A 22,554-nucleotide genomic window follows, 5' to 3' on the forward strand; every position below is an offset into this window, starting at 1 on the left:
TGAAGTCAATTAAGTACATTTTTAAAAAAAAGTACAGACTGAAATGTGCTGTCAAATCCGCACTTCTACTTTAGCTCGTCTTTGCTAACGCTAACAAGCGTTGCCAATGTTTCAAAGCAAGGTTAATAATTAATATAGTTGATGAAAAATTGCAAAATCACTCAAATAAAATTAAAAAAAAAATTAAACAAACTGAAACGACGAAATTACATTTATCAAACTAACCGTAAGGATCGTTATAGCAAGATGTCCGTAGGTCGAACACAAGCTTTCGGGGTTCGTATTCATTTCGGTGTTTTTGTTGATCTGTACAGAAGAAGGAAGGACACACAGTCATCTGAGAATTGTATTTTTCTTTATTGTACAATAATTAGTAACTTTTTTAAAAAATCTTGCTCGACCAAAAATTCACTTATTTAAAAAAAATAAAATACAAACCTGACTAAATTTAAAAATCAAAATTCAAAACCAAATAAAAACCGACATGTTGAAAAACAAGCAAAAAAAAATATATATATATATAAATAATCATAATATTAATAAGTCCAATGCAGCAGTAATAACGTCATACCTTCTCCCGCAACTTTGGTCGTTTCTTTGTTTTCCGCCGAACAAGTCGTCCGAGATAACATTTCATTTATTGACATGTATCTCATGCCGCCGACCGGGATTCGTGCTTGTATTGTGCCAGCCTGCCGCAGTTAGTGTTGAGCAGCACGTGAAAGCGCTTTTTTCATTGTCCTCAGCAGCCCACGCGCCGTGAAAGCCAAACACAACCCCGCCTTTTGTTAGCTTACATTGATTCTTCACTCATGCTACTTTTTTTTTTTGCGCTTTGTCTGGCATCCACTTACTGGAACGGACCTGCATCAATGAGTCTTACATAGGACCAGAAAATGGAATACATGAGGAGCCGGGAGATCGCAAACCAGCGGAGTGAAAGAGAACCTAGTCAGATGGCGGTGGCGCGGGGGGCGTGGGGGGGGGGCGGATTACTGAAAATTGTGCTATTGTTAGTCGAGGACGTCAGAGCGCTTGTGTGCGTAATCCAGTAGGGGAGGCAAGGGACTCACAAAGCCATGCCAACTGTTACTGACAGCGCGCGGCGGGATTATTGCCGCACCTATTCACTCCCTCCGTTTTTATTGCCCACTCGCCCCTCATAAATAAATAACCTCACGTTCGTGGGAACGCTCTTTATTCCCCATGTCAGACCATGTGAGGCATGCCCGCGTCTCAGCTTCCACTTTATGGACAAACATGTGTTATATGTCATCGTGGGTGGATGGCTGTTAGCCACTCGGATGGCCACTTTATGAGCGACACCTGCACAATCTGTTTGGGTCCAACACAGGAGCTGAATGAAAATGTAGTCAGCATTTGTGATATTTTGGATGGCTTATTGAGCATGCATGAGCGAGTCAAGGCACAACAAACACAGCCCCCGGTACAACACAATCCAGTTTGGCTAGCGCAATCAACATGGAGCATTAGCCTTTTGTGCTAATCCACATCGAGTCGTGCTTTGAGGTACGAGACACACAAGTTGAGAGTTTTCGTTGTTTTTTCTTGACTTGGAGGGAAACATTTGAGCTGTACAGCGGTGGATTCGACTCACAACAACAAGCAGCAGCTAGCCAGCTAGTGAGCACTTCTCCAAAAAAAAGAGACCGGGATCTTTTAAATGCCACTCCGGGTTGAAGATTGTCAAACTAAACGTTAAACAACAAGTTACATGTTGTGTATTTAAAACAACCGCAAAGTTTTTTTTTTAGCTTAATGCTAACAAACAATGCAAAATGCCACAGTAGTGCTAACAAAAAGCATCAATGTCACAGGGTTCTAAACCTTTAAGTGACAGATATTGCAACACCAGTGGTGGAACAACATGTAGACAGACAATATAACAACACTCATAGGCATGAATTCTGTGTCATTTGGGAAAAATTGCTATATTGTTGTGTTTTACTGAGTCAGGTGTGAAACGCGTCTGTATTTCTTGAGATCGATATTATGCTGTCCCCAGGTGGCCGAGACTTTTCAGAGCAGCACAATGTCCACTGAATCGAAGTCCAGAAACATGGCAAAAATGGATACATTATTTTGACATTTTATGATGTATCAAATGCAATATTTAGAATGCATTTGAACAGATTAATGTCATTTCCATTCATTTCAGTGGGGAAAGATGATTTGAGATGTGTTGTGGTGTACGAGGACACAAGGACATTTTTTTTTTTTTTTTTTAATATTAGAGCCGACGTGGCGGGTAAGTGCATAATGCATCGCTCACCGCGAGGGCAAAGATTAATGAAACATTTGCAGGTACAAGCGCTGACCCCGACATTTTCTATCCTGCCAACCCGCGCTCTCTAAAAGTGCACGCCGTTCATTTTAGTCGGCATTACACCCGCCTCTGGCGCGCTGCCCGTGCATGCCATTGTGGCCCATCGCTCTCCTCCACTCTGTCAGGTTACCTTGTTGAAATATCCTGTTGAATAATGAATGGGAGCCCATCAGTTTGAAACCGTAATGGTCAAACCTTGACTGAGCGCCTCCCCAACATCACGAATCGTTCCCTGGCAGTGCTTCAAATGGAGCTTGCTTGAACGTCAACGCCATCTCCATTTTGGGCAGAGTGAATAAAATCAAGCTCGTGGCCTTGCTCCGCTTTTCTGCTGAGGGACCGAGATGATGATGATGATTATAGCGATGTTGTCTCCGACCCAAGCCCTTTGCCTCCAAAGAACCACTTGCGAGCTGTCAAGACATCACCCCCGTGCCGTCGGGGTCGGAACCGACGGCATACATCCGAGGACGATGCGCCGCTGTTTTACCATGCAGTCGAGGCGCACGCGTCGCATGTCATCCACATCTTCTCGGGCCACGTCGGAGACCCTCTCGCCGCCTCTGGCGGCTCGCTTTAAGTTCAATCCTTTATGACGCTTTTTTTTTTTTTTTTTTTGCATTGAGTGTGAGGTTAGTATAGAACTGCTAAATGCACTTTGGGAGCCATAGCCAATGCACTACGGTTCCCCTTTCACCCCCTCTTGAAATAAATCCAACACACGTTACGTATGTATGTGGGAGAAGTGCCAAAAAGCCTTTTCAAGAGCAGCTTCCTTGTGTCCGAATAGCCATCATCTCGCAGTCTCCGATTTAGTGGAAAACATCTCACGGGTAGTAGACATTCATTTCATGACATCATGACCAAATGACGAATGCCTGCGCACGTTACACAGCAACACGGTACGTTGATATGCAGAAAGTCATTTAGATGGCGCACTGATCATTGTGGAACACGCGAGCGATGATTCCTCTCTTGATGAAGTCGTTGCTTTGCATAATGAGTCAACGGGAATTCTGAGTGCAAAGGCCGACAGGCCGCCAAACTCATTGCTTCGTCTGTCCTTTTGGGCGGCATTTCATGAAGTCTTCCCTTCGCTTCCGAGGTTCCGAATCAGGAGCGGCCGCGCTTAGGAGTCGTGTGTGTGTGCGCGCAGGCGCGAGACAGGAACAAATATGAAAAGGAGCCATGTGTTGGAGTCGGAGGCACTAATGCGCATCAACTTCTGCTTGGCTGAACTTTCCCTCACCTCACCGAAATCAGCGGCGCCTTTGGCACACAGCGCCGGGAAGTGTGGAGCGATGGAATATCAACATTTGGATCCGGAACGCCTCGTTGCCACTTTGCTCCTCAAATATGCCACGAGACGGTCCACCAAAAGACCTTGGGAAGCGCGCGTCGTAATTTGCCGGGAGTTTCTATGAAAGCGTTGTCGTGTAAGGACCAAACTTTGCCGGGGAAAGTGGCACTGTTAGACACCATTCGTACGCTTCACAGTACAGCAAAGCAAATTGAAAATGGCGTCAATCCAAACCTTAAAGCCAACACTAACTCCAACCAAAACAAGTAAAACTCCAGGATAGGATGGCCACCCATTGATTTTTTTTTTCTGCCCCCGTCCGGAAGTTTGTTGATACTAATCATTAGCATTAGCCTTAGCATTTACTCATATTACCTGATAGGTGAGCCAACTCCGAACCTCTTCTCGTTTTTCTCATAAAAACCACCCTTGACGTCACCTTTTTTTTCTCAATCTCGGTGCCCGTGAACGAGCCTGCTCGTCCTCGGAAAGGGCTTTTCTCCTCTACAATTAATGAACAGCTAGCATCCGATCCAAACCGCTTACATTTTTTGCACCGCGCCCTTGTCTTCGCTCTCCTTTTGAATTTCCCAGAGGTGACACGCGAGGAATGAGGACACTCAATGTTGGGCCACCAAGAGCGAGGCCATACATTTTTAACCAGCTCTGACACTCTCGTCCTCTCCCCACCTCGCCGCGGACAAGACTTGCTTGAGTCAAACCTAGCGGGGGTGCCCCGCCCCTCCCCGCCAATTCACCTGGGACTGCAAAAGTCAGCGTCGCCCACCCTCTCCCTCTCTCTCTCTCCTTTCCGCTTGCCGCATGCCACGTGTGTGCGCTCGGCTATTGTCGGTGACCTTCTGTTGTTGCGAAGAAAGGATTCGCTCACTGATAGTCTCTCTTCAGGCGAGCGTGGCTTCCCGAGTCTTTACGCGTCTTTTCACAAGTCCTTTCATTGTCGACTGGAAGCCGTGAAGAGAGAAGCTCTTCTGGTCAAGTAAACACGCTTGCTTTGTTGACAGCGAAAATACGCTGAGATGTGTAGTTGTGACCGGCCTAATCTAATCTAAAGCCTTCGTCCTGCCTACGATATCGTGAAGTAGCTTTTTTTGTCATCCTACTAACAAACATTGTGTAATAAGAACGTCACCCTTTCCGGGTGCGGGTAGAGAAAAAAACAGAAACAAAAAAACATCTGCCATAAAAATGCAATTACACCTGAAATAGCTACCGCAACGGCGGAATCAATCTCCCCAGGACAAGGTCTCGATAAAAGCAACCGCATCATCAATCAGCGCCAACGAGCTTCATGAAATATTCACGTGAGATGTGCACGAGGAGATGGATGTCAACTATTAGCTAAGAGATCATGCGTGGTGTGTTTGTCCACCAACAAGGCTATTTTGAGGGCCTCTCACTCACCAGCCAGCCAATCAATTTTCATGATGTATCGATCAGCCAGTTGGTTTTCACTCAAAACCATCACGTTGCGTTGCTGTCAACGAGCCAGTTGGCCACGTAACGCAAACGACTGAACTTTGCCTTTGGGAGCCATTCCATGGTCAGTATTGTTCCTCTTTGTGCGAACCAAAGAATTCACTCTTGTTGAAAGTTTGCAAAGTAGCTGCTCTTCAATACAGTTGATAGGGCCAAGGTGGGGTGGCAAATTTCAGAGCTTCGACCTGTTGCGGCGAGGTTTCAATGACCGCAACACTTCCCGCATTCAGCACGTCAACCTCCGGTCGAGTCGAGCGCTTCGAAGTTTTAAATGGCTGTCGGCTGGAATTATTCGAATTTTACCGTATTGGCCCGAAGACGGCCCTGATTATAAGACGACCCCCTCTTTTTCAAGACTCAAGTTTGAAAAAAGACTTTTTGAACACCAAGTTAATTTTTATACAGATAATTATTACAGTACATCTGAAACAAATGATTCTAACAATATATTTGAGAGAAAAAGCACGTTATTTTGCCTCATTCAAATCTTAATATCTGAACATTTAAATATGTAAACTAAAGTGCAATCACATTCGTAAATGAATGGCTTCTGGTGTTTTAATTGTAAATGACATCGTAACTTCTCCTCAGCTGCCCGTTAACCTGGCCGATCTTCGAGCCACTTTTCTCCAGATTGTCGCTACGTTTCTCCATTTTCTGTTATCTCTTCTATTATTTTCTTGTTGTTTCTTTCTTCCCGCTATTTTTTATTTTTATTCTTCGTGACAGGGGTTCACTTTGGCCTTCACTTCGCTTCAATCATATCTGGCGCCATCTAGCGTCGTGAATGGGTATCACGTCTAGACCCCGAATATAAGACGACCCCCACTTTTTCAGTCTTATTTCAATGCAAAAAAAACACTCTTATATTCGGGGCAATACGGTAATTTGCTGGAGTGTTGAAGCATTCATAAATGCAGCTGCCCTCCTTTTTTTTTTTGTCCATTGCTTGGTGACATCACGAGGGAGGTCCATTCTCTGCTGCTCAGCGCTCCACTAAAATAGAAAAATGTTCTTGACAAAGCCACTGGCATTGAACATTCTTCCCCCTCCTCTGCCTGCCTTAACCGCCTTTGGGTCTCTTCCTTCAGTCATCCCTCCCCGAGCCGCTTGCTCCAAGACCGCGAATCCGTCTCGGCCTTCACCTTCGACGCGTCTGAAATGAAAGCCTTTGTGTTTGTTCTCCGAGCCGGCGCCGCTTCCAAATTGAACGGGATGTTGCAGCCCCGCTCGGTTCCTCTTGGCCTTCCCGTTCGCATCACGGGCCATGCGCTCCATTATGTGCGCTGTTCCCCGCCGCCGTGCTCGCCAACGCGTGATCCTCCTCGCGCGGGTGTGTTCAAACACATGATTGCACGTCAGCTCCAAAAAAAAGGGTTTTGCCCCTTCTTGATTGTTGCGCGCTGCTTTTGATTTGTGCATGTACTTTGCTTTGTTTGTGTGTGTGTGTAGCTGACTCTAATCCCGTCTGCTCCGACACCTTGTAACTTGAAATCCATCAGCGTCCAGCTTCTTAAAGTCACTTTGACGCCAGCACTGTGGATACAGGGCTAAAGACAAAATCATGCAAATGTGACATTTTCACTGTCTGACATAAGCGGAAAAATATAGCCGCGTTAGCGTCGTGCTACAAAGAATTTGACTATCTTTCAGTCAACACATTGCACCGACGACATAATTATTGGACTCTGATGTACTTTTTCCAGGCCCCAAAAATGGACAGAATGTCTCCAAGCCAGAGTTATCATAAATTTAAGATTTTTCATTATAGTTAGTTTTCTATTTCGTTAGATTTTTTTTTTTTTTTAATACAGCTACTTTTAATTTGTTGCTGGAGCAGATTTGTTAATTTATCTCTCTATCAATCATGATATCGATATCAAGAGATATTTGTCGAGATAAAGTAAAAAAAAAAAAAAGGCCACAAATTGTTGTCTCTTAAACTAAGCTATAATTCTCAAACGACTTTTTGATCATCCTGGACAGACTAGGAGCAATATCGAAATAAATGCATTTAAAACGAATCCCGAAAGCTCAGGTCCAATATCAAGATGAAAAAAATAACATTTTTGATATAACTACCGTTAGATTTTTAAACGTAAGATGTCATTTCAGTGAGTTTTCATTTTCTTAAAGCCTTTCATTTTTATTTTATTTTGTGAGCACATTTTTTTTTCATCCATTTCTCGTTTCCGTGATTCTATTAGCTTTCGTTAACGACAATAACCTTAGTCCTACCTAGACCAAACTAAAAAGAGAACAAAACCAGACCGCTTGAAGCCACCTACCCTCTGACAACAAACGGAACTTCTACATTCCCTGTCTGTTCAGCTTTTTTCCATTTTTGGTCTCCCCAAAGAGGGAACGCTTCATTCAGGTTGGATGCTCAAAGAATTCCTCCTGCATTCCTCGTATTTTTTTTATTTTTTTTGGGGAATCCAGAAAGAGTGAGCCTTGCTTGCATAATCTATTTCTTTATTCTCAAACGACGTCTGCCCGGAGGCTTGTAAATATGCGCACATTATGCACACACATACACGTCGTGTTTTTCATAGTTCTCTATTTGTGTCTCGCTGTCCATATGTGTATGTGCGTACACAAAGCTGCGTGTCACCTCGCATCTTCTCAAGCCCCGTTCGTGCTACTTCCCTCTTGTGAGTCACAAAGCGGCACCGCCGTGCCCGTGCATGTTCCCGCTCGCTCGGATTAAGAACTGCGCCCGCCAAAGGAGAGCCAAATTGTTTTTTTCTTTTCCAGGGAGGGCAGACATCGCTTGTGCGTTTCATCACGTCGCTCCTCGCTTGTGGCCTCCTCAATGGGAGCAGACGATGAGGCGCAGTAGCAGGAACAGCGCGATTGCGAGCGTTGCATGCAAAAGGAGCCATGACCCGGATCAATATGCCACCGTTGGAGGGATGCTAAGTGAATTGAGAGGCCCGTACTGAGCTCGGTGTCTTCCCGGGTGGGGGGGTGACATTAAACACATTGCTCACGAGGTGCACGCAGCGGTGTGGGTTGTCTCGTCTCCCCGCACAAATCTGAATGGACGCTGCAAAGTGGCGTTATTGAGTTCAACATGAAGGCCCTGAGTCATTGCTCTTTGCCGGCCTTGCAGTGTTTGCTCTCATTCTTCTTGGCCTCCGCTGACGCTGCAAAGTGTCACAAATCCTCCAATGTGAGGATTTTTGCAAATGGACGCTGGCACCTCCCGTGGCCTTCGGGGCGGGGCCTTTGAGGATCAAAGAGATAAAAGCCGATTTGCTTTCGCGGATGGAGGTTGTTGGAAGTGCCCTGCGACGATGGCTGCAACATCTCCAAGCGGACGTCGCGGGTGGCCCCGCGTTTGTGACTTTTTTACCTTTAAAAGTACCATAGTTACTTGAGTGATCACTTGTTTTTATTGGTAACTCTGACTGATGACTTGATTTAAAAGTAACTCAACGGGATTACAGGTTACTTTCAGCACACACTGGCAACCCTGCTTCACGTACAAATGACATGCTTACTTTTTTGCATATTGCCATTCATGTTTAATAACGTTTTTCTTAAAAATAAAATAAAGGTGGCGTTTTTTAATTCAATAATTGTCTGTATATACCCCACCAAAAAAATTGTCTTTCTGGATTTCACTGAATGTAAGTGTGTACTTGTTTTTATGAAAAAAAAAAAAAAAAAACGTTTTTCTCGACTTAACACAAATACATTTATATATATATAAAATATGAAATAAAGGCAGTCTTTTTTTGACCCGACATATTTAACCATTAATACAGTAATGGTAAAAGGTTTATAATGTTCATTGTTTATAAATGTCCAAATGTTTCTTCCAATTTGATGTCACCTTTTTGAAGCTAGATAACACTCTGTCGTCAGTACAGCATGTGTAACCAAGATTTAATATTTTCTTCTTTAGCTGTCACAAACTCAACATCGGGACAGGATTCCCAACTTGAAAATACAAGCGGAAAATGCGACCTGGCGTGCACGTGACGATACTCCCCTCACCTCCCAGACAAAATGGCGGAGAAGACCTCATCCCATAATGCAAGGGTGTCAAACCCATTTTGGTCACGGGTCACTTTGGAGTTACGTCTTCCCTCGGAGGGCCGTTACTACGACAGTGAAACCGAATAAATCATTATATCATTTTACTACTTGCACACAACAAATTGATGGATAACTAGTTTTGAAATCAGCCAACATTTGTTTGTTATTTGTTCATTTATTGTTCAAGTGAGTGTAAACAGGGTAACACAATTATTGCAAAATTATTCCATGTGACAATTTGACATTCCGGTACATATTTTAGCAAGGATCATGGAAGTTGACGCACGTGATTTGCTTTCACGGGCCACATAAAATGATGTGGCGGGCCAGATTTGGCCCCCGGGCCTTGAGGTTGACACCTGTGCCATTATGCTTCACGGTTGAAGATGTAAATTGTTTCCCTTCATTACTTTTCTATTCCATACTGTCGTTGTTTGTTGCGTGCCTATGCGTTAGTAAAAGGCTTTCTGCCTTTATTTTATTATTTGGTAGCAACCAATTTTGTTGACCGTACACACCATCCATGTATTTTTTTTCACCGAGGATAAAGAATATATGCCTGTGAGTATTTTAGCATCTGTTACGCCATCATTTGTGTTCTATTATCCGTTGCTTAAAGGTCAACAAGATGAGATTCTTGATGCTAATTAATCGTTGTACTGTCTATGCCGTTTTCAATTATGTGTTAGCATGACGCTAGCGGGGCGTGCATTCCTCAGGCACAGTTCTTTGAATTGCACAACACGTCATTGTTTTTGTTTTGACGACGGTGAACTTCAAATGAGGATGGCATGAAACAACTTGAAGCCCCGCGTTTTATTTTGAAGTCAGCTGTGGAATGAAAGTCCTTTTTTCACCTCAGTGGCGATTTTCTACTACTGTACAGATGCTTGTGCAGAGAGGATGAAGTGAAAGAAAGAGCTTTTTGGAGTTGAAAGATATGGAGCAAGCAAGCCGCTGTCTCTCTTTTCCCCCTCTGTCGGCTCGTCTTCTTGTTATCTACGTCAGCCTTCTCTGACTTTTTTTTTTTTTTTTCCCCCCTGCGTGCTGTCTCACTCGGTCGCCCCTGAAACCCTCGCCTCTTTTTCTCTCTCAGATAAGGCCGGCGGAGCTGCAGGCTGCTGGGCTGGTTAATTGGAAGCGGGAGAGTCTCAAGGCCTGGCCAGTGAGCCTTGCGCTTTGCAACCCAAAAACATCTCCAGGCACCAGGACAGCCACACGCATGCTGGCGGGCACGCACGCATGCACGCACGCACGCACGCACACACAGCGCCACCCACGCACTCAAACCTAATCGGCCATATTCCCTCGGCGCCCACAGCAAGCATTTCACGCATGCACATCATCGCAACAGGAAGTAGTTGAGTATCTTACTCAGGAGAGATAAAGTTGCATACTGTAAACATGCCGGAGTTGCCCCCAGCTGCCTTGGATGCCACTTGAACATTCCAGCGACAAGCCTCACTGAATGTGTCGCACCGCGACAGCAATCGGTGAAATGGTCCCTCTCGACATAGCGGCATTGTTGTTAATGAAAACAAAATAACGCAAAATCAACCTTGGAAAAAACATTTTCATTCATGAAAAGGAAACTGCTTTAAAAAAAAAAACTCAAATTAGATCTTACGTTTATTAAAACAAGCGACAAAACGTGCGCTTTTGTGTTTGTCAATGAATATACATGAGCCTTCCGGTTTCATTTTAGTATTTATTTGGGGATTGCTGTTCATGCAGACCGTAGAAGAAAGGTCAAACAGTCGTTGAGAATTGTAGTTAAATGAAAAGGAAACTGCTTTGAAAAAAAAAACCCTCAAATTAGATCTTACGTTTATTAAAACAAGCGACAAAATGTGCGCTTTTGTGTTTGTCAATGAATATACATGAGCCTTCCGGTTTCATTTTAGTATTTATTTGGGGATTGCTGTTCATGCAGACCGTAGAAGAAAGGTCAAACAGTCGTTGAGAATTGTAGTTAACTCTCCTTTATTACACAATTAAGTGATTTTTTTTTGCTACACTCAATAAATCTTCCATATATTAAAAACAAAACGAATTCTAAAACTAATAAAAAAATAAATGTCTCGAGATTTTTAAAAAAATGAGTTTTTTTCCCCAAAATTGTCATATGGAAATTCTCTCTCTCTTCGTCTAACAGATTTTCACCAATTCCAGGTGAGTCTGGAACAGGGCTGCCCAAGTCCGGTCCTCAAGAGTCCTTATCCAGCCTGTTTTGGATGTCTCTCTCCTCCGCCACGCCCGATTCAAGTGATCAGCTCATGAGCAAGCTCTGACCTGCCTGATAATGGTTCTGATGATTTGAATTTGGTGTGTTGAAAGAAGGAGACTTCAAAAAGAGGCTGCGTCGGGGTTCTCAATTACCGGACGTGCGCATCCTTGGTCTAGCGCAGGCGTAGGGAAGTCCGGTTCCTCGAGAGCCAGATCCTGCCTGTTTTGGATCCCTCCCTCCTCCAACACACTTGAGTCAACTTTTCCTGATCATTTCAGGCCTCTACGGAGCTCTCGAGGTACCGGCGTTCCCTCGCCCTGGTGTAGAGCATCCAAGATCCAACACACGAGATGTATTTTTTAAAAAATAGCCGGACTAAACTGTGTGCACCATACTGAGAGTTGCTTCGAACAGTTTTGGGGGTCAAAACATCAAAAGCTACATTTCACGATCGTATCCCCCCCCCATCGATGATTCACCTTGTCAAGGTATCCGAGCCAAAACGACGAGGCGACGAGGACTCCCGCTGAAAGTCGAGATTAATCTGCGCAGCTAACGGCAAGGCTAAAGCTCTTGATCTGCTTCATTAGCATCTCCTCATCGGGGATAAATGCAGTTAGCGCCGCCGTTCTACTGGCGGCTTACAGCTGACGAGGGCCCATCAAAGCACCGAGGAGCGCTCGCATCTGGATGGGCTCCATCAGGGAGCTTGCCGTTTGATTTTTGCCCGTTCTTTTTATTACCTCCGCCAAGGAGGATGGGTTTTTCTTCGCTTGAGTTTTGTTTTTCTTTTTCTTTTTCAGTTTCCTGGGTCAAGCAAATCTTGCTGTCCAATGAACCTGAAATCATCCTCGTCTGGTTGTCACGACTAAGTGGCACTTCTTCTCCCTCCATTTGCATGGCACCACATCTGTTTGTTGCACGTTGCCCATGCTGAATATTAAAAGTTTCTCGGCGCGAGTCTCTGGTTAATTAGCGCGCGGCAGCAGCGGCCTCATGCTGTCGTACGCTTCCCCGCTGAGCTTCTTACAGGATCGGATTAATGACTCCTGCCTGACTTGAATACGCGGCGTTTGAGTTGTGTGCACGCGTGCGTTCTGTTAGGTCGTAAGTGTGCACTAACGGCGTATAATCCTCACGCGCTGATGTTTGTGCAAATGAATGAATATGTAAATACGGGTTTGAGCGAGACTTCCTTTATTCTTTGTCTGGAATATTACAGTATGACTTTTTTTTTTTTTTTTTTCAAAGCCATTGCAGACTTCAGAAATGAAGGACACGCAAACGAAACACATACTGTACATGCACACACAGGTTATGTAGCATTGGTCGCTAGGGCGTATAACTCGTGTATTTTATCTGAAAGAGGATTTGGATCTTGGACGGTTTTTGAGTATTCATGCACGGCTACATATGCTATTTACTCCGTTCTTCATGCCGCACAAGTCCAAGTCCAACTTTGCCACAAATGACGATATAAAAACATGAAATGGGACAGCTTGCGCCACGAAGTCCTCCAGTGATGGGGTTGGGGGATTGTGGGCTGCGTCAAGATCCCGATGCCAACGTCTCCCACGGGGTTGATGTGGGAGGAAATGGGTCGCTTCTCGCTCACATGACCATGCAGCTATCCCGAGGCGTTGCGCAGCTTCACTTTGACAAGGAGTCGGGTCAGGGTGTGCAGATTGCGCTTTCACTCGACTTGCCTCTCGCGCTGCCAGTGAGAGAGCTGTCCTTTTTCATAAGGCAACAGCTGAGACGCATCCGGGAATGAAACAAAACGCAACGCGCTGGATTTCTTCCTTTGTGCCGCGTCTTCCATTTTTGATGCAGAACACGGGATACGGTTTTGTCTGGAGCCTGTGTTTTCACAACAAAGAGTGAAATCCTTCGATTTGGCTCAAATGAAGAGATTTGAAATGCATGTATGAATTGAACTGCCTGACGTTAACGGCCGCAGCTCCACGAGGGCTGCAAGCGCAATCAAGGCATTGGCAAATGCACACACGAGCACTATCGGGAGAGCTCGAGTTACTGGAGGCCTCCGGTCTTGTTAATCTTCTTCAGTGTCCTTGGATTTTGGCAGTCGCAAAGTCTGCAACAGGCTCGCTCCCGCCAACCCGACACGGGAAAGCTAAATATTCAGTTTGAGCCGTCGAGTCGCAAGGCTTTCAGATGTCACGCGGTTGCCTCTTCAGCAAACAAAACCGGACTGTGCCGAAAGCAACAGATTTGATCGCTCTGTTATGCCTGACGCATTCGTTGCGCCATCTGCCCGCCGCACATGCTATCCAATCGAAATGACAAAATCCCGCTGAATTGAAAATTGAGATGATTCAGCCATTCAATTTTCAGATCCTATTGATGGATCCAGTGGTACCCCTACTTACGAACGTCTCTTCATAGGAAATTTTAAATTTATGAAACGCCTCAACAAGAAAATATTGCCTTTTGTTATGAATTACATTTCAAGATTACTAAAGAGAAAAATACAGTATGGCCTGCTACTCGCAGCTCCGACTTTCCTGAACGCAACATACTTCTAACTGCTCTGCCATTGGCTACACTGAGCATCATCCTGGGATCCCATTGGCTAAGAGGGACCTCTACCTTACGTGTCTGTGTGTGTAATTCAGTGTTTTTCAAACTTTTTTGAGCCAAGGCACACTTCTTTCATTGAAAAAAAATCTCGCGGCACACCACTAGCTGAAAAAGTGAAAATAAAAAGAGTTTATTTTAACAATTCACGTGTTATATTGTTACTATAACCGTTTTTTAACATTGAAGAATGACGTTGTAACAGCTTGAATTAGAATCAAATAAACTCATAGAAAAAAGTATTTTATCATCTTTCATATTTATTGTTTCAACATCGTCCTGCATTCATGTGTCACAAATTGGCTTGTCTCTTCTCGTCGAAACACAAGGCAAGCTGTTGCTGCTCCCTAGCGGTATGGAAGGGTGAAACACAAGGCAAGCTGTTGCTGCTTCCTAGTGGTATGGAAGGGTACTACACGATTACTTTGGATATTTTCCTGCGGCACAGCTGACAATGGCACAGGGTTTGAAAAACACTGGTGTAGATAAATGAAAAGATAGATATGTGTCTATGCAGCGTCCTCGTCATTCGCTGCTTCGGCCATGAAGCGCTCCGATAGTTTTGCATAAATGGGAATCAGCCAGAAAAAGTGTTCACCAGTCAGGCGATCGCTCACTATGCTGATGTTTGCCTCTGACATTTTCGAAGGGTTGTTAAAAGCCGACAAGAGCAAACGTCCTCGGATCAGTTGTTTACAAAACGGCAAGCAAAAACCACTCCTGAGAGAGAATATGAACTCAAGAGGGCAAAAAAATAAACCAATGAGGACGCGGTTAAAAGTTAAATGCCCATCATTTTGATGCTTTATTCTTTGTTTTTTATATTATGCACAACTCTCATTTATTGTGCGATCATCTAATTGTAACATGCATTTGTTACATATTTTGATGCATTTTTATGCTTTAGGAAACATTTATGTCTGAAATTTGGGGGTCTCGGAACGGTTTTGGGACGTTTATATGGAAAATGCGTCTCTACTTACAACATTTTCTAGTTAAGAAATTTCTTCCAGACCATATTAATTTCCTAAGTAGCGGCACCACTGTATAAGCGAAGTGTCAAACTCCCCAAATTCCCGTTTGAAACGTCCTCCTTCACGTTTCAAACGTAAGCGGAGGATTGTGCCTTCTCTTTCTTATTAAAATAAGCACGGCCCAAAAAAAAAGCAGCAATGTATCGCCTCCCAACCTCTCAGAGCTGATGAGCACCCTCGGTCCTCCCTCGTCTTCCTCTGTCAACATCTCGCCTCGGAGAGGTTGATTATGCCGATGACACACTCTCCGGCCCGCCTGCGCTTTTAATCCGACGCCATCACTGTCAGGAGAGCAGAACAGGGAGCGACGTTAGGGGAAGAGTGACGGAATGGCGAGCCAAGTCTCAGGGTCAAGGAGGCCATCTATTCAAATTTGCGCTCGGTCGGCGGCACCTTCCCGTCAATTCGATTCCATTCAATGCCGTGTGTGTTTGCATATGTTTGCCGCCACTAATGACCCAACGCGTAGAAGTGTGCTTCAGCACATCTCAAGATCCGCATTCCGCTCAGGCGGACCCGCCGCCAAGGCCAAACGAGCCTCATTTGCATCATCGAGCTTCGCAGCGCTTGCTGCATATACACTCACTGAACTTTGTTCTCATAATGTTGCTAACCCCCCCCCAAAAAAGCAAGTACATTTGTTTGAACAAAAATGTTTTGTCTGTCTTTTCCAGATCCTGCCTCGCCTCGTCCCCGTCATGATGGGACTCGTACTTACCTAATTCGTCCTGCTCCAGAGAAGAATGGCTGTCCACTGAAATCAGTTCTTTGGTCCCAAGAGAGAGACCAGGTGGCTTCACAAAGTCTTGCCCTTACCTCCCCTTTCCGATTATGCTCTATTATTTTTCATTCCATTCCTCAGAATCCTAGAGGCACCAACTGATGGAGAGGCGGAGGAGAGTTAGGATAAGAACAAAGAATTAGATCAGGCAGATCTGGAAAAAGAACTGCTGAGTCGTTAGGAAAATTGAAAAAAAAAAAAGGGCCCCTGCTAGGCTTTTTCTCGGGTAGCTCCAAGAGTGAATAATTGTTACTCACATTTCAAATCTATTGACGGCAGCAAAAAAAAAAAAAAAAAAAAAAAAGCTCCTACCTCTGAACTTCTATCATGATGAGGGGCTTTCGATTCCCGTGTTGGCCCTTGTTGCCGCTGGCCCTCATCGGTCTACTCTCCAGAGTGAGGACGCTGGAGTTTGGGGGGGCGCCCGGCCAGTGGGCCCGCTACGGGCGCTGGGAGGCCGGCTCGGTCGGCGAGTTGAGCTTTAGCCTTAAGACCAACATCAGCAAAGCTTTAGTCCTCTACCTGGATGACGGCGGCAACTGCGACTTCCTGGAGCTGCTGATCGCCGGCGGACGCCTCCAGATGCGCTTTGCCATCCACTGCGCCGAGCCGGCCGTTTTGCACCTGGAGACGCGGGTCAACGACGACCGCTGGCACATGGTCTTGCTCACCCGTAACTACCGGGAAACCCTCCTGATGGTCGACGGCGAGACCAAAGTGGCGGAGGTCAAGTCCAAGCGGAAGGAGATGGCCGTGGTCAGCGACCTGTTTGTGGGCGGCGTACCGCCCGACGTACGCCTCTCCGCGCTCACCTCCAGCACGGTCAAGTATGAACCCCCCTTCATGGGCTTGATCTCCAACCTGAAACTGGGAGAGACACCGCCCACCCTGCTGAACAGCCAGGGCATCCACAGCGACCTGGAGTACCTGTGCACCAAACAGAATCCCTGCTTCAATGGAGGCTTTTGCTCTGTCCAGTACGGAGAGGTTCAATGCGACTGCACCCACACCCGCTTCAAGGGGAAATACTGCAAGGAAGGTAAGGGACCAACCTACCATTGAAATGTATCTTCCTTCTTCCAGAAACGACTCCGTTTTAGAATTTGTGACTGGACATATGGGATTTGTTGGAAAGTGGTGATTAAATATGAAACAAGACCTGACAATTAGATTGTAATGGACCGTATTTTCCGCACTCTTAAAACGCACCTAAAAGCATTCCATTTTCTCAAAAGCCGACAGTGCGCCTCGATGGATCAATATTCTGATTTCTTGTACGTAGTTTTTTTAAATGGTCTTGAAAGTGTTTTGTTCTAGCTGCAGCGGTTGTGAAAGCTCTACATAAATAAGTATTGTATTGTATTGTATTCCTTTTAGCGCAGCTCCATCTAGTGGATGCATAGCGGAACTGCAGCCACGATTGTAGCTTCTATTCTATGCGCCTTATTATCATGCGGTGCGCCCTATACAGTCATACCTCGGTTTTCGACCGTAATCTGTTCCAGAAACCGATCTGTCCGAAAACCGAAACCACGCTCTTTTGAAAAAAAAAACTTTATTGAACACGTCTGCTCACAATGGAACGCTACACGAGGAAGCGTCACTTCCTCGTGTAAGGAAGGCGAGAGGAGTCAAGTGGCGCATTCAAGTGCGCTCAGTTTGGTCGAGAACCGATTTTCGGTTGTAATCCGAGGCATAAAAAAATCGGAATTTTTGGTTGAAAACCGATTTGGTCGAGAACAGAGACGTTCGAAAACCGAGGTCTGACTGTATTTGAAAACAGTTTTAACATAGGCACTCATTGAAATGTGCGCCTTATACTCCGAAGCACCTTACTGTGCGGAAAATACGATAATTAAAATACACTATCTGAAAATTAAATTTGCCAGTCTTTACTGAGCTTCGTCAAGAATCTTGTTGAAAAATGGCGGGTCCTAGCGGTATGAAGTATTGGCTTTTCCAAAGTATCCTGCATTGAGGTCACACGCGATTGATTTCCTTTGGTGTGAGGCGGTGAGACGGAGTACGAGGACGACTCAGGGGTAAACTCTGGTAAAAGCCATCGAGGGCCCAGCGGAAGGATTCGCTCTCTTCGAGCACCTCTTATTTTGATCGTGCGTCTCTCGTGAATTGTTTAAATAGATGCGACGAGAGGAGTCTTGGAAAGAGCGCGGATGGCGGCGTTTTGAGAGATATCAAACATGGTTGGATTTCTTTTCTTTGCAGGCCCATTGTCTCTTTAGCTGCTACTGCCGCCTTCAAGTGCTCCTGTGCTGTCAGCTCCTGTCAAACTCGGTTATGTTTTAGAGCCCCTCCTTCCTCCCTTACTGACACATCCCATTTCCATATCTTGTGTGCTTGCGCCTCCGCTGCGCATTCATCCATCTCGCCGGGTCTGCACCCCCCCACCCCACTCAAGGCTATCAGGGTTCTCCATCTCTTCTTCACCTCCCAACAAGAAACTCTCTCTCTCTCTCTTTCTCTGTTGCTCTCGCTGTGTTCACTCCACTTATCTCTTTTTTACCTCTGACCACTGTCAGCACTTTCCACTCCCGCCGCGCTGATATCTACCTCCCCCGACCCACCCATTTGTTTCACGCTGACAAATTCTGAAACGGATTTTGCTCTCCTAAAATCAATCGCAATGGGGGTAAAGTATCGGCGTGGCGTGACAGTATTTTGACAGGAGTTCCACGGCACACTTTCGACCAGTCTCGTAAGATAACGGAATAAAAATTTATTGTGAAGGTACTTTCACATATTTCTATATGACTTTATTTATCTTTCTTTTCTCGGCTTTGTTTTTAAATTGCAAAGAAAATGTTCATTGACAAAACGCCTGACTTCCGACGTTGTGGGAAAAAAAGTCGTGTGTGTGTGCGCGTGTGTGTGCCAACACGCATCGTAACAGACAGAACAATCAACTGCTCTTCCACTAGAAGTTACATAATTAACCTGGATATCCGTCTCCACTTTTTGTTCGTTTTACAGAATGGTGTGCCGTGATAATTTCTTTTCGATGTGTAATATGTGCCTTAGACACTAACGGTTGGGAAACACTGCTATAAGCATAACTTTTGAGTCAACGTCTGAGCATAGATTTAGTCAAGGGAACCTTTACAGCGCAGAAAACGATGTCGCTACTGGCTAGCGCCGTGGACTCCTGTCTGCCTGCTTCCTCCTGATGTCGGGCGCTTTTCCGTCTTCCTCGCCTCCTGTCTGCGTGCGCCGTGTCAGATTGCTGTGCGCTGGCTAGAAGCTAAATTGAGAGCAGAATGCCAATGCGGTGCTACAGTGACTGCAGGAAACATTTGTCCTTTTGAAACGGAGAAGGGGTGCGACCATTCGCTCTGTCTTAATTTGTCCCCAGCGATGTTTTTTTTTTTTCGGTTGAAGGTGGGTCATCTTAGCGGGCTGCCACATCCGGTGATATATTTCTTTCTTTTGACTAACACGTGGACAGCAGGTTTAAGACACCCGATGATGACGAATGTGTGCAAACTGTGCGCTGTCTGTAATTCTTTCCCCCTGCATATTTTTGGGTAATTCTCCAGAATATTCATCTTTTTCTCGCGTGCTCGCTGGAATACAAACCATCTTCATCAAGAAATCGAGTGGAAATTATCGTGATGCGTGGGACATTCTCATTGGGGCATTGCGATTGCCCCGCGGGTTGCTAGGGTGGGTATATGCGCTGTAAATGTGTCCCAAAATGTGTACTTACCAAAGCAAGACTGGTTTTCAGTCATAATAGTTGGGTCACGACAATGACAGATCGCGGTTTGGGCAAACGGCGAACGATACGCCAAGCAGAGCCATACATCATGGCGATCAGTGCAACCGAACCGGATGGAGGGGGAAAGGGGAGATTTAGGATTGGAGCGGGTGGTGATGTGATTAATGCCCCATTATTGGAGTCTGATACCCGATTTCCACAAAAAACAAAACAAAACAAAACAAAACTTGGTGTTTGTTCGGCACCAGGTCCAGTGCTGTGCTTCGTTGGTGCTTAACAAGGTCTTCCGAAGAACGTGTTTGGTTTTCCACCAAGAGCCAAGTAGGAGCTCCGTCGTGACGTCATCCTAAAGCATCCAAACGTCACTGCTTACGTTGACGTTGACCCATGAGCGCTTGCGCGATTAATAATAAGAAGACTGCGCTGTTAGCATCTGCTAGGCAACTTAGCATAGCATCGATGAAACTTGTATGTTCTATATAACAGCCAGGGACATCCTATCATCATTGCTTCCATCTTTAATCATTGTAGATGATCCCGAGGCTGGCTGCGAGTCGGAGATCGGATGTTAGCTGGGCACATCCGCGATGGCACTTCTGGTGGCACAATTGTGCCGGAGTTCACCGTTTAACAGTTTGTGCCAAACGTGCATGTGTTCAGGGAGTCATTCCTCTACATCTGCGGCTGTCATGATAACCCCGCTCTGCGCGCCCTGATGCAGTTGGTGCCAGAGTCTGGCCCAACAAATAACTGGGGCTAGCTTAGGCACCAGTTTCAAGCGCTACAGCTTGCCAATTTCGGCAGTGGAAGAAGAAAGTGCTAACCTGGGCACTGGGCCGGAAGTAGCACGAGCACGAGCGCGGTGACAAAGGGGCCATCAAACTTGAGCTGCGTATGTTACATATTCACTGTCAGCCCTTTTCAAAACAGAATTTCTCATATTGCCGGGCGGGGTTTAGAAGATTTTGAATGATCTTTCGGGTTGGCGAATATAAATGGCCGCGTTAGCGGTTGGGTTAAGTGACGTGCTCATTAGGGAGCCGCAGCCTGTAAGACGAACCATGAATATCGTATTATAGTTGCAATGAACACTGTGGCCAAAAAGCAGAAATCGGTACGCTATTGGAATTTAATTTTTTTTTTCTTTTTCATAGCTCTTAATTAGCGTGAGAGATATGATGGCTAATAAGAGAGTTTTCTATAATTTAAATATCCACACTATATCTTTGAAACTATACCACAAAGTAAGCTGATGTTGCTATCACTTAAAATGCTTTCGTACTCCACAAACTCGTTACAAAAGTTCTTCCCCTTCCTCGAGCATAATTAAAAAAATTCCCCAACTCTAAACTTCAAAGTTAAGTCCAAAATATATCTTATTTTCTCCCAAAATAGCGTTGCAGATACTTTAGGATGTGGATGAACATCTTTTTAATTGTTGTGATTGGCACTCTGAGAGAAATGAGTAATTGACTAAAATGGTCGTGATGCACAAAGTAGTTAATTATCTGTATCTCTCAGTGGGGTTGAGAACAAAAATGTTTTGCATTTTGGTCTTCTTGCTTCGCACCCCACCGTGCAATCTGAAGAAAGTGTGAGCAGGAAGGGAAAAATCTTTGGTTGATTTAACGCAGAATGACTCGATTGTGTAAGATAAACTTGGCACATAGCTTCTTCCTGACACATTGTTTTTAACTGACTTCTGGACAAATGACTGCCGTAAATTTGCGTGGTGGCGTAAATGTCAGCTACTAATTAATGTGCGACTATCTGCGATGCCAGTCGCGGGTTAGAAAGTAATACGTTGGTCCAATATATTGATTTTTTTTAATTATTATGATATTTTGAATATACAAAAACAACGACCCTAATGCATTATTTTTCTCAGTAATATGACTACTTTGAAAAGGTAATGCCGTTTACTACCTCTTGCTTGTATCGCGGCATGATATTTGACAACACTTGAATAGCAATCACATATTTTTCAATCGCGGTTTTCCCTCGCGTGGGTATGTGGTACATGCATAACTAACAAATAATAAAATACAGGAGGAGACCCCATTCCTCGATAGAGACACACGGCAAACAATTGTACATTATAGAACACACAAGAAAGGGGAACTACAGTGTTTACTGCTTGAAATGAAGAATTCAGGGACTTTACAATTTGTGTGCCGTCACATAAGCGCCATCTCACCTTTCGACCACGTGAAAAATACCAATGGAGGAAAGAGAGCGATTTGCGTTCAGAAGCTGGAAATCAAGTCACTGTTTTTTGTTTGTGTCAGGTCAAGAAAATATTAAGGTATGTCGCCCACTCTGTGCTGTTGACAAAGTGTTAGCTAGCTTCAAAAACCGAGCAATACATCAAATTGAAGCTACAACGACAAAAATGTATCGCAGCACATACATTCAAGGTGAAAGAGAAAAACCCACAAGGCTGTGTGACGATATGAGGTCCCCGCATTTCATGATTTTACTTATCAAACAATGTACATTGTAAATGTTTAGGTTGCCGTGACAATATCAACAGTTAAGTGATTTTTTTTTTTTTATCCATCCTTTTTTTTGGTATTAAAATAAGAAAAAAGTAATTAAAATGAAATGTATACATTAATTGTCACTATTAAAAATCTACTTACAATTACCGGTAAGTGTTGGCAGAACTGGTTGTTAATTTTATGTCACCTAATAAAGTAACCTACTGTATAATCTCACTAGTACCATAACGAGGTTACTATTAAAGTCAAGTCATCAGTCAATTAACTTTTTCAAGATAACTGTGGCAACACTGACTACTAACTTGATTTTGCTTCCTATAAAATGCGACAACACTTCTGACGCGCACAGGCAGTGCAAGACTCTGGCCGTGTAGGATACGACTGGCCTCCAGCAAGGGTGTCAATTGAATGTTTTCCAGCCCAGCACCTCCCTCGCGTCTGTCAGGTGAGACGTCGGTTGGCTCTAAAGTGCACGGCCGCCCGGGC

The 22,554-nt window shown here is 44.8% G+C and overlaps 1 protein-coding gene across 6 annotated transcripts in view; it reads left to right on the forward strand.

Moving 5' to 3' along the window:
* The window catches only part of nrxn2b (neurexin 2b), a 285,878-nt gene that overhangs the window by 24,632 nt on the left and 238,692 nt on the right, over window positions 1-22,554 (forward strand). For all 6 annotated transcript variants that reach the window (XM_019863281.1, XM_019863279.1, XM_019863275.1 and 3 more), the window contains exon 2: window positions 15,725-16,870. In XM_019863281.1, the coding sequence (XP_019718840.1) occupies window positions 16,159-16,870 (712 nt within the window). In that variant the 5' untranslated portion in view covers window positions 15,725-16,158. The remainder of the gene's footprint in view (window positions 1-15,724; window positions 16,871-22,554) is intronic.

Source organism: Hippocampus comes, unplaced genomic scaffold (assembly GCF_001891065.2).
Source record: "Hippocampus comes isolate QL1 unplaced genomic scaffold, H_comes_QL1_v1.1 scaffold18, whole genome shotgun sequence".
In the NCBI taxonomy this organism is placed as follows: Eukaryota; Metazoa; Chordata; class Actinopteri; order Syngnathiformes; family Syngnathidae; genus Hippocampus; species Hippocampus comes.